The 17434-nt window shown below is 39.8% G+C and overlaps 1 protein-coding gene across 4 annotated transcripts in view; it reads right to left on the bottom strand.

Annotated features, from left to right (window-relative positions):
- CYFIP1 (cytoplasmic FMR1 interacting protein 1) overlaps positions 1-17434 on the bottom strand; it is a 179358-nt gene that overhangs the window by 42541 nt on the left and 119383 nt on the right. For all 4 annotated transcript variants that reach the window (XM_072614557.1, XM_072614556.1, XM_072614555.1 and 1 more), the window contains one exon: positions 12292-12379. In XM_072614557.1, coding sequence (XP_072470658.1) covers positions 12292-12379 — 88 coding nt within the window. The remainder of the gene's footprint in view (positions 1-12291; positions 12380-17434) is intronic.

Genomic DNA, 17434 nt, shown 5'->3' with positions numbered 1-17434 from the left:
CAAAACTCTTCGTACCTCCTACAGACCAAAGAAAAAGCAAAACCTTCATGTGAAAAGTGACACCCAATGGGGAAAAAACCCCACTTCCTTTAAACCCTGGCCATCTGGAGTAGTAGGATAAGGCAAGAGTCCTGCCCCATTTCGACAGAAAGGCTACCCTCATTCTTCAAAACTATAAGGCCTTGTCTGCCCCCATTCTTGGTTAAAACAGAAATAATTTATACTTTTGTTCAAAATAATTCAGTCAAATCATCAGATTGCCTAACATCTACACAAGCTATAAGAATGAAGAGTTTTGACTGGGTGAGTTAATTTTGAATAAGGGACACCTGCACAGGATTACACACTATCTTAATTTTTTTGAAAAACGGAAATGTTGAACTATAAACGTACTACCTTTTCATTTAATTGTTAACTCCAGCTCCTATTTAAATCACCACAGAAGCAACATCCTCTCCATACCAAGTATGCAGAATTCTAGTAAGAGAGGAAACATGGCACGGCGGATCTGGAATCAGAAGAACTAGGTCTGATTGCTACCACAAATACTCTCTAGTTATCTGGCCCTGGACAAGTCAGTTATCCTCTCTAAGGCCTCAGATTCCACATCTGTAAAATAGATATAATAATGGCACCTGTCCAAAAAGGTAGTTGTGAAGGTTAAATGAGAGAATGTATGTAAAGTGCGTTAAACTCTAAAATAGGAGTTGTTATTATCACTTCACGAAGTCCAATTCTAGCCCTTAAGTTCTAATGCTTTAGTATTAAATAAATACAAATCTCAGAGTTGCAGATAGGTTATTTGTATTCTCTGTAGAAGATTTACCACTTCAAAGATTTTAATTTTACTGTGATGTGGTTGTAGACAACAATTGAACACTGATTGGGGGATGATTCTCCTTCAGCTTTAATCACTCAAAGTACCCACTCAGAATTCAGAGGAACTCTCTTAGAAACAACTGACCCTCACCAAGATAATCACAGCTTCAGTAAACCAAGGGACAAACAACTAAAGCACGCCTGTCCCGTGGACGCCTTCCAGGAACTAAAGGAGACGACAATGGACCAAGTAAGTTTCTCATACGTTTATTTGATACCTACAGCGATGCCCAAACACAAAGAGACACCCTTCAGACATAGGTGTGGTGAAAGTGCAGAACTACAACAAAGTGTGATATACTGGGACATTCCAAAAATTTTCACATTGTTCAGGCACTGGGAAATTAGGACTTCAGGCCAAATCTGACTTGAGCATCCAGTGGAGAGAACTGTTTTAAGACTATTTCCAGGCTTGGCAGTCTCTGGTGTTATGTACTTTGGTTAAATTGGAAGAGATCCCAGTTAGGTCTATATTAATGCTTCACAAAAAAAAGCAAACACCAAGCTGAAAGTTATACATTATAGGAAGGAAGCAAACAAGCATTTATTAAGGACCTACTAAGTGTCAGGAACTATAGTAGGTGCTTTACAAATATTATCTCATATGAGCCTCGAGACAACCCTGAAGGAGGGCTTACCTCTATTTAGAGTTGGGGAAACAGAGGCAGACAGAGGTTTAGTGACTAGCCCTGGGTCACACAGCTCTTCCTGACGCTAGATTTCACACTCTCTAACCACTGAGCAGCCAGCCACTTATGAGAAAAGGTGACAATAACAACAGATTTGTGTATTATTACCCCTCTTTCCAAAGATACAACACATAAGGCTGTCGTCATGCTTAAATTCCCCTTTTTCCTCAAATTGAGTCCTGATCCATAAAACACTGTTTTCTTCTGCTTAAAATCACAGATCTGGAGGGCGAATCTGAGAGATTCTTCTCTGGATTTTACCCTTGAGCAGAAAAGTATCAGATGAATTTTCATGGAAATAATTGTAAAGTGATACAAAAACAATTCTAATTAGCTTAAAATGATCAATTTCATACCTAGGAGCAGAGGAAAATATGACTACGATATAGTCATTTATCCAAAAATGGAGATTTCTGTAAGACTCCAAGTTTGACGACTCACGCCTGTGATATCTGCAAAAGCTAAGATGATCTTAGACCGCCCCTAGAAACACAGAATCTAACACCAGGGAGGCGCTCATCTATCACAAGTTGACCGAATCAGACCACATCTAGAATACTGTATTCAGTTCTGGGTGACAACCAGTCAAAAGGCCACTTACTAAGTACTTGCTTCTTGCTAAGTATTGTGGATGCCCCCCCATCCCCTAATTAAGTTATCTCCTGGTAGGCAGGACAAGTCTACATTTTCTTTTAAATGTCCTTCAAAATGATTGAAGACAGCTATCATGACCACCTCAGTTTTCTCTCTTCTCCAGACTAACCATCTCAAGCTCCTTCAATTAATGATCTTGAAAATTAAAGACATGCACAACATTTCATTTATTTTGGTGGTTGTACAGGTCAGTGAACTGGCAACAAGACTTCTGTTGAGTTTATCCTTTTTGACTTTTGTATAAGCCAATATCATTGCTAAACCCCAGTAAACTTGGCTTACATTTTTAGAGAACTGGGCCTAATGCCTCATGTATTAAACAAATGAATTCATATCCTAGTCTCAAATTGGGTATTTCATTTAGAAGAGAAATCATATCCCTATACAAAATCCTCTTCTGATTCCTCCTCATGACATGGAGGTAACTTTGGGATCTCAAATGCCATACCAGTGAACCACAAGCTTCTACAAATTCCATTAAATTCAAAGGACTCTGAGTATATGCCCAATTATTGCCATAAAGTGGTCTATTACAGAAGGGTAACAACTGGACTTAGAGGAAGGGAAATACAGAACAATGAAATCACAAATCTCTTGAAATAAGCAGTCATGCAGAACAGAACATTTGCAACAAATGAAATGAATTCCCCTTGGAAATAAGAGATTATCCCTTAAGACTGAGCCACACTCCATTTAGGAAGAAATCACCTCTTTTTAATGATCCAAGAAATCAATTTAAAAGCAATGCCTGCTTTCTGCTAATGAATTCGGTTCACAGCTGAGGGTTTTTGTGACCATTCTAGCTATCCTTAAGAGTCTGATTTACCCCCACTGCAGCTCAATATCCTATGCATCACCAAAAGCAAAAAAACAGTTAATACAAAATAGAAAATCCTCTGTTTACCAGCTGTTGTGGTTGCTGAAAATGCGTCAGATTGTCCTGTTGCTGCCTGGCAGGAAGATGCAGGAATAAACCACAAAGATGAAATAAAGCAACCAAACTCATAAAAACAACAACAAAAAAATCAGGGAAACATTCGCTGCAAAAGTCCTGTCTGTTTTACAGACTTTTGCTCTTAGTTGAGTAGAAAGAGTATGGTGGAATCAGACACATTGGGAAGAGGTTAGAAGAGTCCCGAGTTACAGATTAATTAGGCAGCTAGATGGTGCAGTGGATAGGTCATAGGGCTTAGGAGACCTGAATTCAAATCTGGCTTCCAACACTTACTAGCTATGTGACCCTGGGCAAGTCACTTAAGCTCTGTTTATCTCAGTTTCCTTGAGAATTATAAAAGAGGGATTATAAGAGCACCTTCCCAGGGCTGTTGGGAGGTTCAACTGAGATAATACTTGTAAAGTGCTTAGCACAGTGTGTGTTACATAGCAGGGCACACGCTTTCTCTCTCTCTCCATACACACACACACACACACATATATATACACACACATACACACACGTATACATACATATATACACACACACTCATGGCACTTCACCAAAGTCTTTGGATCTCAGTTCCCCCATCTATAAAATGAGGAAACTGATCTAGGAGAAGCTATCACATTTCTTTCAGCTCTCACATTCTATGATTCTGTGAGATTAGAGAAGAGAATGGGAAAGGGGAAAACATGAATGGTTCTCTGTTATTTTAGAGAAGAAAAAAAGATTGACTATGCACATCCTGGAATATAAGGAACATGCAAATTATCCTTCCTACTCCATTTAAAAACAAAACAATCCAAAACCAAAAAAAGCCCTCCAATTGCACTAGGCATGAAAATAATGCAACTTGACTCATCCCTCTTAAAATCGCCAGCTAATCCTCAATTTACTTGTATTTCAACTCACCATTAATCATGATTAGGTGAACTGAGGGAGTATGGGGTGGTTTGGGGGAATTTTGTTGTTGTTTTAGTCACTGACAACACGTCAACTAGAGAAACATCTTCCTTCTGTAACCACAAAATGGGACACACTGCATGCTTATCATCACCTAACTCTAGGTCTGAAAAGTTCTCCAAGGTGCCAAACTAGTATACAATGAATGAAACCATCACCCTGCAGACAAGTGGAGAATAGAGCTGTCAGCATTCTGGTTAGCACAAGGGCTGTTACTAAAATGGGAATTAGGAAGGATCATGATTAATAATGAAAAGATGCAGCAGAAGCCAATCATCTAAGCATCCACAAGTTAGGAATCCCTGGAGCAGGTATTCCTGAATCCAGAAGCAAACAAGTAGTCAAAGAGGCAAGGTCCTTGTCATGGTCATAGCAGAACAACATTTACACATATGTTATATGGCTTAGCATGCTTTGTTGGCAATATCACTAGATGTACTGCTGCAAAGAGGTCTGGATTTGAGATTGAAGAACCTGAAGTCAGCTATGGGCAGCTAGATGGAGTTGTCAATCAAGCACTGGGCCTCTGTTTGCCTCAGTTTCCTCAGCTGTAAAATGAGGATAATAATATACCTCCCAAGACTGATGGGAGAATCAAAGCAGACAAAAATATTTTTAAAAGCACTTAGCATGAATAGTAGTAGTAGTAACAGTAGTGGTAGTAACTGTTCAAATCCTAGCACTGCCAGCTTAATAATAATAGCTAGCACTTATATGGAGCACTGGGTTTGCAAAGGGCTTTATAAATATCACCTCATTTTATTCTCACAACAACCCCCTGGAAGGAGGTGCTTTTATTATTCCCATTTTATAGATGAGAAAACGGAAGTAAACAAAGTGACTTAGCCAGGATTACCCAAGCTACGAACTGTCTGAGGCCAAAGTTGAGCTCAGGTTCTTCTAGACTTCAGACTCTATCCACTGTGTCACCTAGCTGCTTGCATACTTCATATATAAGTCTGGGCAAGTCACTTCACTTGTCTGTGCCTCAGTTTCCTCATCTATAAAATAAAGGGGTTGAACAACATGATCTATAAATTCTCTTCCATTTCTAACCCCATGACCTGAAAGAAAGCAACATTTTTTCATGAAGATAAATCAAGGGAGAGGAGAAAGCCGAACAGAACACTGCAATGGTTATTGATGGGGAAAGAGAACGTCTTAATTGCTGCTAAGAAAAGTCAGTAGACCTTAAAGGCCGTAAATGCGGTGATTTTATTGAGGGTCCTGGATTCACTCCCTGCCTCAAGCCTGCATTCTAGCTCATCCTTCACTCATCTGTCAAACTGATGTTCTTAAAACACTCCCACACCCATCCAATCAATAAACTCCACTGGCTCCCAATGACCTCCATGATCAAATAGAAAATCCTTTACTTGGCTTTAAAAGCTTTTTGTAGCCTGACCCCTTCTGTGTTTCCAGTTTTTCCTTACCCTTTACTTCCCTTTCTGTACTCTGTGATGTAGGGATGACCTCCTGGCAGCTCCTCACACAAGACCTTCCACTCCTGAGGCCCCGCCTTCTCGATGGTGACTGATCTCCTCACTGCTATTTCACAGAATACCATCTTTTCTCTGAGACTTAGATCTAGCACTACCTCCTAGACCACCTTTCTTAACCTCCCTTCCCCCCTAAACTGCTGTTTATTAAACTTTGCATACATTCTTTCCATATTTCTACATGTTTTTCTTTCTCAACGAATGTCTGAGGAAAGACTGGTACACAGTAGGCACTTAATAAATGCTTGTGGATGGATTCTTTTCCCATTCTCCCCACCCCTCATGAGTAAACCTTATTTTGTGACAAAGAAAAACAATCAGGCAAAAACATCCATCACAGAAATCTCGTCTGACAACATCGAAGTCCCCCACCTTTTGGAAATGAGGAAGGAGGTAAAGAAGACTTTCTCAAAAATTGTCTACATATGGCTTGCTGTAATGTGTGGGTGTATGTATACACATACATATATTTTCACACCATCACTTCAAACTTATAACAGGATGTATTTTGGGAGAAGGGCATTTTTTTAATTGAACTGAAAATACTATTTTGATTTCAAACACATCTCCATGTATCTCTTTGCCTTGTCTCACTGACACACCAATTGTCTCTACTTTGTTATTAAGTAGGATATTATTTTTATAGCTCTGAGCCCCTGAAAACATGGGTAGAAGTACTTAGGTGGAACAGAATGGTACCTTATGAAAGGAAAAGTATCAGGGAAGAACAACTGTCGCTGAAGCAGGGAATGCTTAAAGATCCTTCCTCCCACATCCCTCCAGTTCCACACTGCTACACGACTCTCCCAAAACATACAGGTACTACTGAACCCTAGCAATCAGATAAAAGACTAGTACAGTATGCCTATTCCGAGGGGTTTGGGAGGCAGGGTATCATACACAGATGCAAAGTGAAAGCACTTAAACACGTCTAATCTGTCCACTGCAGCATATGGAATTTGAAGACGGCTGAATATAACCTTACAAAGCTGGGATCAAGGGGGAGGACACTGCCTATTATAACACTTTATCTGAGAGATGCACTACACAGCTGGGGATACACAGCTCTAACCACTTATAACTGTTCACTACTGAGCCAGTACTCTCTATACTTGGTATCACTGAAGGTGTTTTGGTACTTAACATTCAGTCAAGAAAAAGCACTGGAAAAGGTCCCCAGCAGACTTAATGGAGTTATGGCATTAACCACATGTGCACTCTTCCTTTCTAGTATGCAACATTTCCCTGCATGGATATGGGTAGAAAAATGCAAAGGTTTTTTAAAAAGTACATTCCATCAATAAATACAAAATATATGACCACAAGGAATGGAATAACACTAAAAGAGGAAGCAAAAAAAGGGAAAAAAACAGGGAGATAAAAAAGGGAAGGTGCAATAGCTGAAGAAATGACCTTTTTGCACAGAAGTGCAGATATAAAGAGAGCTCGAAGAAATGAACTGCATTTGGCAGCTGCTTGGGTGTGGGAGAACACAGAGCCTGAAATAGCATGACGATTGCCCTTTTGGAAGAGAAAGTTAACTGAGTTTAACCCCACAGAGAAAGGAAAGGAAAAGGGCATGAGGTTTGAGAAGAAAGATAGGGCATCTGGTCTCCATCATGCAGAGTTTAAAGTAAGAGAGGTGGAGAAAAATAGGCTACACCCAAGAGGGAGAATCAGGAAATATGCCAATACTCCGATACTGACTTTTAGTTTTGTGCATTTAAGACATAGAATATACCTGCACAGTAAGCTATAAGCCAAGATTCATTAAGAGTAGTAGATGGCACAGTGGACCGAGTGTTAGGCATAGAGTCTTTAAAGTCCTGAACTTAAAGCCAGTATCAGATACTATCTATCTGGAAAAGTCATAATGTATCCCCTGAGGAAAGGCTGCTAAGGGCCAGGCTGAGTCTCTTAGATCTGCCCCAAAGCAACCAATCTGTGCCACCACAAGGCATCTGCCACCGCCTGATGCCAGGACAATCTCCCAGCAGAGATGCAGAAAAGAGCAGCCTTTCCTCTGACTTCAGGACTCCCACCTCCTGTTCAGAATTCTTTAAAAAAAAAAACAAAACTTTATCCACCCTTAATGTATTGGCTTTTCACCTCACCTTTTGCCTTCCCTTACAAAATCCTATTTGTCACCTGAATCATGACATCCAGTTGCTTGACCCCTCATTTCTCTCCCTGGTCATCTGCCCCCTAGCCCTCTGGCATTAGTCACTCTCTCCTCCCCATCTTGACCCCTTAGTGAACCAATTCAACTCTCCACTGTCCTCCTCTCTTGAATTCCTATCCCCTTTATCATATCACTGATTATACCCAGACAAAACTCAGTCTGGATCACTTCCACCATTAGTCACCTTTACTCCTACGCACATACAGCTGAAAGAAGGTAGAAAAAAATGACATAATGGTTCTGGCTGATTCCACTATAAATTCATGTTACATAATTCAATAAGGCCCTCACTGCTGCTAGGTAATCCCATTATACTCCCCTATCAATTTACTATCCCACTCTCCACAGCAGCTTTTCGAAACCTTTTCATCCCTCTTCAAGCCTCCCACTCTCAGCTAAAAGTCTCATATTTTACTGAAATTGAGGCCATCTGCCATGAGCTCCCTCTTCTCTCCTCTCCCTTACCTTCTATCATTCAGGTGCCTTCTACCACTCTCTTCCTTCATTCCTGTCTCACATGATGAAATGACCTTACTCCTTAGCAAGGCAAATCCCTCTACTTGTACAAACGTTCCCATTCCATCCCATATCCTCCAGCATATTGGGGCCTCTTTCATACTCATTATTTCACTTATTTTCAATTTCTCCTTCATATTTCCTATTGCCTACAAACATATTCATGTTTCCCTATTCTGAAAAAACCCTCATTCGATGCTTCTATCTCTGCTATCCTCCTATTTTTCTTCACTTTTTGTAGCTAAACTCGAAAAGGCCATCTACAATAGGTATCTCCACCTTCCTATTACTTTCCTCATAATCTCCTACAATCTGGCCTCTGGCCTTATCCTTCCATCTAGTGCTAGCTCCAAAATTACCACTGATCTCTTAATGGCCAATTCTAATGGCCTCCTCGTTACTCTCTAATCTCTATATTTTTGGGGCACCACTCTCTCCCAGTTCTCCTCCTATTTCCTCTTCTCTGTCTCCTTTGCTGGCTCTTCCTCTAGATGACACCCTCGAACAACTGAGTTCTCTTCTCTCTCTATACTACTTTACTTGGAGATCCCATCAGCTCCCATAGATTTAATGACCATACCTTTCCTGTCCCATTCTCTCTGCTGACTTCCAATCTCTCATCTCCAAATGCCTTTCAGAAATCTCAAACTAGACATTCAGTAGATATCTGAAACTCATCATGTCCATTATCTTTTCCCCAAAACCCTCCCTGCCTCCTAGTTCCTATTACTGTAGAGAGTAAAATCATCCTTCCAGTCTTCTAGGCTGGATTCCTCACTGTCTCTTGCCACCCCCACCCCCAACATCCAACCTATTCCCAAGTCCTGCCCATTTCACCTTTACATCATCTCTCCAAGATGCCCCCTCTTCTCCTGTATCATTTCCACCACTCCACTGCAGGTCCTCATCACCTCACACCTGGACTTCTGCAATGGCCTGCTGGTTGGTCTACTTGCAACCAATCTCTCCCACTCTAATCCATCTTCCATTCAGCCACTAATGTAATTTTCTTTAAGGGTTAGTCCAATCATGTCATACTCCACCCTCCCACTTACTCAGTAAACTCCAGTGGCTCCCTACTGCCTCCAGGATCAAATTCAGAATGGTCTGTTTGGCATTCAAAGCCCTTCATAACCTAGTTCCCTCCTTTCTACCTTACTCTTCACCAAGCAGTTTTCAATCCAGCAACACTGGCCTCCTAGCTGTTCCACAAACAAGACATTCCATCTCTCTGCTCTGGGTATTTTCAATGGCTGTCCCCCATGCCAAAAATGTTCTTTCTCTGCCTCTCTGCTTTCTAGCTTTCCTGGCTTCCTTCAAATCCCAACTAACATCCCACCTTCTACAGGAAACCTCTTCCAACCTTTCTTAATTCCACTGGCTTCCCTCTTTTAATCATCTCCCATTAATCCTGTACACAGCTTGCTTTGCATAGATCTGTTTCCATATTGTCTCATCCATCAGACTGTAAACTCCCTGAGGCAGGGTTTTGTAGCACAATGCTTACAACGAAACAGGCAATCTTGTTGTTTGGTTTCAGTTGTGTGTAACCCTACTAGGGGTTTTCTTGGTAAAGGTACTGGAGTGGTTTGCAATTTCCTTCTCCAATTCAATTTTACAGATGAAGAAACTGAGGCAAACAGAGTTAAGTGACTTGCTCAGGGTCACACAGATAGTAAGTGTCTGGGGCCAGATTTGAATTCATGACGACAGTCTTCCTAATTCCAAGCCCAGTGCTCTATTCACCGTACCACCTACTGCTCTGTTTTGCTATTTATTGAATGATCGTTTTAATCCATCTAAGCCTCAGTTTCCTCATCTGTTAAAAAAAAAAAAGGTATAATAATGGCACATATGTCCCAGGGTTGTTGTGAAGACAAAATAAGATCAAATTTGTAAAACACTCTGTGAACTTTAAAATGCTATGCAAATGCTAGCAATTATCATTATCAGTCTCCTTGGGTGCCTAGCACAGTGCTTGGCACATAGCAGGTTTAATAAATGATTGTGGATTAATTAAAAGAGAAACGACAGAAGGGGTGAGCTGTGAAGAAGATGCCTGCCTATCTCTATAACCAGTGCTCAGGTAACCTGGAGCACAAGCAGGCCAGTCATGAGAAGTACAGAAGCATCAGCAATTCTGTCTGCATGCACAGAATTCTGTCTCAAGACCTACTAGGACTCCTCATCATGCTTTAAAGGTAACCCTAAGTCCCTGAAGATTATGTTCACTACAGTACAAAACAGGAGACGTTTGAGGTCCAGACCTATCGAAGGTCTAACTAGTGCCTTGCCAAGTGCATAGATGTTCATCAGTTGCAGGATGGCCTCCAAGGACTGCGGAATATTTTTGGCCTCAGCAATACATGAAGATCATCTACTGTTTTCTGATGAAGGGAATCCCTATATATGATAGCACAGATTCCTGAATGGCATGTACTTATATGAACATTCAACTTAGTTTTAGAGAATACTTTCCTCACAACTACCCTGCACAGTAAGAAATGCTAGTATCCTTAGCTCCATTTTCCAGACAGTAAAACTAAAGCTCCAACGGGTAATGTGATGTGCCCAGTACCATACAACTAGTATCACACAATATTATGGCCCAATAGTACAAAATCTCTCTCTGCTATGCCATTTTGCTTTAACCTTAACCTTGAAGAGGTTCATAGCTCCCAAAATAACCAAGAGCCTACAACCTAAAAATTCATCCCATTTCACAGGCTCTCCAAAGGCTCTTACTCAGAACAGAACCAATTTTTTCTCTGACTTTACTCAGATTAACAAACCATAAGAAAGTTTTTGTTTGTTCAGTTGTTTTCAGTCATGTCTGACCCTTCATTTTCTTGCCAAAGATACTAGAGTGGTTCGCCATTTTCTTCTCCAGTCATTTTGCAGATTGGGCAACTGAGGCAAACAGGATTAAGTGACTTGCCCAGGGTCACAGATAAGTGTCTGAGGCTGGATCTGAACTCCAGTCTTCCTGACTGCTGGCCCACCTCTCCATCCACTGCACCACCTAGCTACCACAAGAGGAAGGTTATAACCTTCAGAAGTTTCAGAGGATCTTTGCTTGATCATAAAAATAATGTATGAATAACGGTATTTTAAAAGGAAAAGAATATTCAAACTCTGATAATTAAAAGTTACTATCTGAAACTGTCTATCTGCTTGAAGTTTTCTGGTAAGTAAGGAAAAAGAAATATTGCCAAAATGACTAAGGAGGAATAAAATGCAACAGAACAGCTATCCACCTCCAAAGAAAGAAGCAATGGAATCTCAATGCGGACTGAAGCATACTTTCTTAAATTTTTCTTTTTTTCTTGTTGATTTGCATTTTCTTTTGCAATATGGCTCATGGAAATGTTCTATATGAAAACTGTTTGCCTTTGCAAGGAGAGGGAAATGGAGAGATGAAGGGAATGAATAGGGAATTCCAAATTTAAAAAAAAATGTTAAAAATACGTTTATATTAATTGAGAAAAAATATAAGGGGAAAAAAATCTAACAGTACCCTTGTTAGAAATGCTAGTTTGGTCAAGGGACAAGAACATTATCCACATTAGAAGCTCCCCACGTGACCCCAAGGGAAACGTACTAAGAGCCCTTCCTATGTGGAGAAATGTGTTTTACCCCCAAGTGTAAATAAACTGGTAGAAAAGTAAAGGGCTTTATAATTTTATGGTTTTACCGAATTTCAAGCCAACTCTACTATTCATTTTCACTTCTGATTTACAATGGCAAAGACCTAAGAATCACTTCTGAAGGATTATTCCTAAGCAAGCTGCTAATGAGATGGAAGAAAACTGTACTTTCAACCTTACTTTTCAAGTTCAAAGAGCTACAATCCTATCAATACAAAAAAAATTCTGTGCTAAGTGGGTGAAGATTAAAATTAGAAACTGATCCCACTGCTAACCCCCGGCTTTCCTTCCAAGGTACAAGAGTAACAACATCAGGAAGGTTTACCTTAGATCCGTGAAGGTACTGGGGCTGCGCATTAGGCTGCTTATCTCTCTGGAATTCCTGAGAAAATGGCAACACTGTTCGAACAAATCTAAAAGAAAAAACATTACGTAAAATATCATTAAAGGGAAAACCTCTGAGCTAAGGAGCTTCACAATTCAGAGTCTTTTTCACTAGTTAATCTTCACATTTCCACTAAGGAACAAATATAGTACCAACAGCTTATACAGCATAACGTTTTCAGGTTTGCAAAACGCTTCACACTAAATGCCTTTTAATTTCTGCTATCCTATTTGGGCTCAGAAAGAGATATTTGGGTAAATGCAATCATCAGGTGAACTATATCTATATACAATGGGAGGATCTGAACCAAGGCTTTTCGACCCTAGACAGATAGTATCTATCCATCCAGGACAGCTGGATGGCGGAATGGATGGAATGCTGGGCCTGAAGTCAGGAAGACTCCTCTTCCTGAGTTCAAATCTGGCCTCAGACAGTAGCTATGTGACCCAGGGCCAATCACTTAATTCTATGTGACTCAGTTTCTTCATCTCTTAAGTGATCTAGAAAAGGAAATGGGAAACTACTCTAGTATCTTTGCCAAGAAAACTCCCAAATGGGGTCACAAAGAGTTGGACACAACTGAAATGAATAAATCACAACAAAAAATCTATCTACTATGGCTAGCATTGCTTCTAGGATCAAAAGGCCTGAGTTCAAATCCTCCTTCTGATGTTTTCTCTAAGTAAAGTCAGTTAACCTACTGGATTTCTCAATTTCCTTACCCTTTTAAAGCTCAATTTACAATCCCTGCAAATATTCAGCTGTCAAAGATTTACAACAAGGAACTGAACTAGATTCAACATGACTTTGTCTTTAACAGTTCACAAAATCATTTATTTTACTAAAGTATCTCAAAATCATTATTATGCCAAATTTTCTGTTATACTTCAAATATAATAACAACACATTCACATTTACATGGCAGTTCAAATATACTAAGTGTCAGTAACAAGGAGTTCTAGCTTTTAGACTTCTGAAGAACAGGGCTCACTGTACTCCTTCCTCTAAGTCAAGTATTCCATGGGCTTTCTGATTTGTAGCAGAACTGGTCCTCTAACAGGTGGGATGGCGATGTGGGGCAGGATGGGGAATGGCAGGGAGCTCTGAACTCTACAGATCATTCTTAAAGTGTCTCTAAGATAGCTAGGAAGGCCTGCATTAAACAGAGCTGCTTCAGTTTGGGATCCAAGTAATCAAGTGATTTTCTTCCCAGCCAAAAGATAGATATTTCAAGGGTAGGAACCATCTCTTACACAATGAGTAGGCACTCAAGAAATATTAATTGACTGATTATTCAGTAAGTCATTCCTCAATCAAAACAGATTCTACCTGAATTAAAAACTGAGAAAGGAAACACAATTTAACAAGCATTTACTGAATCACTACAATCTACCCAGCACTGAGTTACATTACACTGGAGATAAAAAGATAAAAATTAAACAGCTTTTGATCTCAAGGAGCTTCCACTGTAGTAGAGCAAAAAATCTAACACCTATAGTTAAGTATAATAATATATCAAGAAAAGAGTAGATATAATAGATTTGTTGTGTCATTCCGTCATGTCTGACTCTTCACGACCCCATGGACCCCACTGTCTTTGGGGTTTTCTTGCAAAGATACGGAGTGGTTTGTCATTTCCTTCTCCTTATTAAGGCAAACAGGATGAGTGACATGCTTAGGGTCACACAGCTAGTAAGTATCTGAGGCCACATTTGAATTCTGGTCTTCGTGACTCCAGGCCCAGCACTCCAGACACTGAGTGACTTAGCTTCCTCATAATAGATATAATGTATCAAGAATAGAGTAGCAAAAATAAATAAATAAAAGAATGTGTAGCACATATTCAAAAAGATTCAGTAACAGCGAATGTTTTTTATTAATTTGTTTTCAGTTTTCAACAATCACTTCCATATGTTTTAAATTTTTTCCCACTCCCTACCCAAGACGGCACACATTCTTATTAAACACATCTTCACATAACGAATGGGAGAAACCATGAGAAAAACCAAACCAAACCAAAACGTAACACAAGAGAAAATAGTCTGCTTTACGGTTCTTTCTCTGGATGTGGATGGCATTTTGCGTCGAGTCCTTTGAAAATGTTTTAGGTCCTTGCATCGTTGTGAAGGGCTAAGTCTATCAGAAACAGTCCTCGTACACCATGGTTGTTACTGTGTATAACATTCCCCTGGTTCTGCTCATTTCACTCAGCATCAGTTCATATAAGGCTTACCAGGTTTTTCTGAAGTCCACTGAACAGTGAATTTATTAAAGGGATTGTTTTCTTAATAAAATAATTTCAAATATTCTGAGGCTTACCTCAATATTTCAAGGATCTGTGTTTTCAACAGGATAGATCTGTTCTGAATCTATGGCGATCGCAACCCCTGCCATACCTGTGTTGAATTGTTATGGTCCCCAACAAGTCACCTGGTGGTCAACCTTCTGATACGGAGCCTTTTCTGAACTCAGACGCAGGCTGGCCCTCAGATGACATAGCCTTTCTGCCTCAGTAAGGACCTGCTATGGCAGGTATTACACTCTCATAGCCCTTGAGAGCCCAAAGTCATCACGGTGAAGAATCGGATCAGGGCTTCAGCAGAAGATCGTAAGGCCAGCTCAGTGTTTCTCAATCTACACTGTAAGGAACCCTGAAACACTGCAAGTTTTTTTTTAAATTTTTTTAATAAACCTTATGCTATTATGTTAATGAGCCTTAAAATAATAGTTTTAGAGGATTTTAATAATAATAGCAGCTAACATTTATATAGGGTATACTATGTGCCAGGTACTGTGTACATTACAAATAATAGCTCATCTGATCCCTCACAACAACTCTGGGAAGTAGGTGCTGTTATTCTCTCCATTTTACAATTGAGAAAACTGAGGTAAACAGACACAACTAGTATCTGAGGCCAGATCTGACCACAAGACATCCTAACTCCAGGCCTCCTGTGCTCTATCCACCGCCCATACCAAACGGGTTCTGCCAAAGTTTAGTTTAAACTGAAAGGTTCTACCCGTTGGACTAGCAAATAAAAATAAAATGTGACTCCATCAAAATCCCATTTATTGCAGTTAGTTTAAAAAAAAGACTTTAAAGCCTTTTTAAAAAGCTTACATTTGGAATGCTCTTGTGGTACTCGGACAAACTTCTGTCTTAAATCTATTTCAACAACGTATCTCAGAATGCCATACATGATGCTTATTACAGATATTGGAAGTACCCAACATTAAGTATTTTTGGTGATTCTTGATGGATAATAATTGAAATTATCTTCCATACATAAGCTACATTTTTTAAAAAGGTATACTGCTTATCGTACCTTGAGTTTCTTTGACTTATCTGGATAGCTAACATTTGGGGGACACAGTAGGGAAGGAGGAGTAAGGACCTCTTGTGGAAAGAAAACAAACATGACTTTAGGCAAGTCACTTAAACTTGAGGGACCTCATCTACAAAAGAAAGGATATGGAAGAGGAGAACTTCAGAGAGCCCCGGAAGGATTTATATGAACTGATGCTGAGTGAAACGAGCAGAACCAGGAGAACATTATATACAGTAACAGCCACAAGGTGCGAGGACTGTTTCTGGTAGACTTAGCCCTTCACAGCAATGCAAGGACCTAAAACATTCCCAAAGGACTGTTGAGGCAAAATGCCATCCACATCCAGAGAAAGAACTATGGAATCGGAATGCAGAATGAAGCAGACTATTTTCTCTTATGTTATGTTTTGGTTTTTCTCATGGTTTCTCCCATTCATTTTAATTCTTCTATGCAACATGACTAAAGTGGAAATGTGTTTAATAGGAATGTATGTGTAGAGCCCATATCATATTGCATGCTGTCTTGAGGAGGGAGGGAGGAAATGTAAAACTTATGGAAGTGATTGTTGAAACTGAAAACAAATAAGTTAATTAATTAAAATTTAAAAAAAAAGAAAGGATAAGAGAAAAGACAGAGAGTTCTTATTCTTTTTTTGTGTCATGGAAACCTTCTGGCAGGCTGGTAAAGCCAACGGATGCTCCTTCTCAGAGCAATGTTTTAAAATAATTGAATGAAATACTATATTTCAGTTAGATGTTAGTGGAAATAAAGATATAATTTCTTTCCTGAGTTCATACCAGGTGAAGTCTATCCATGGACCCCAGGGTTAAGAACCTCTGAGCCAAATGATCTCTGGCTCCAACCTTGCATGATTCAATGGTTCTAGCTAAACAAAATTCCACAGACTTACAGAACGGTTATTCACCTTTAAACAATTTCAATTATGTGGAGTTCCGTAAGGTTCATTAAACTATATGTCTGCTACCTGTATGCTTCATTTTAGAGCTAAAAATAAACAAAACTGAGGAACGAGTCTCTTTGAGAGAGGTTGGTTAATACAGCAAATACAATGTGACTTTGAAAACCCTCATGGAAAAATCCATTTGTTACAGAGATGATCATTATGTCTAAATTCCTAAAATAGCACTGACCCCAGGTTATTCGACCTCTTACGACCAAGCAGGCTTTAACATTTTTAACTTTTACACCGCATCACGAAGATAAGCCTTATATTAACTTAAATCCTAGCAATAAGCAATGATCTGCCACTATTTCTCCATATACTACTTCCCCCCCTTACACTATCAGTCCCCTTTGCTGCCTCTCTGAAACGTCATTGCCCTTGCCTCCCTGACATGAGAAAGCACCATCAAATAAAATGACCCATTTAAAACTGATTACCGTAACATATCAAATCTGGTCAGATTAGGGAGCAGGACAGGCAATCCATTAACAATTTTCTATTTAGTTTCAGCATTAGGGAAAATGGGTTATAAAATATGACGTCTGTCTGCATCCAGGGGGAAGGGCAATTGGAGGAATAATGAGAATGACAAGAAGAATGCCAACTAACATTTAGACAGCCATGGCACTGTGTGCCAAGTGCTTTACAAATATTATCTCATTTGATCTTCACAACAACCCTGCAAGTGTTATTGTCTCCATTTTACAGATGAGGAAACTGAGGCAAGTAGAGATTAAGTGATTTGCCTAGGCCAGGTGGGAGGAACCTGCAGGCTTGAGGTCCTCCAACG

The sequence above is a fragment of the Notamacropus eugenii genome, chromosome 5, assembly GCF_028372415.1.
Source record: "Notamacropus eugenii isolate mMacEug1 chromosome 5, mMacEug1.pri_v2, whole genome shotgun sequence".
NCBI lineage: Eukaryota > Metazoa > Chordata > Mammalia > Diprotodontia > Macropodidae > Notamacropus > Notamacropus eugenii.
The sequence above is the reverse complement of the archived record's forward strand: the minus strand, read 5'-3'. Positions and strand labels throughout refer to the sequence as shown.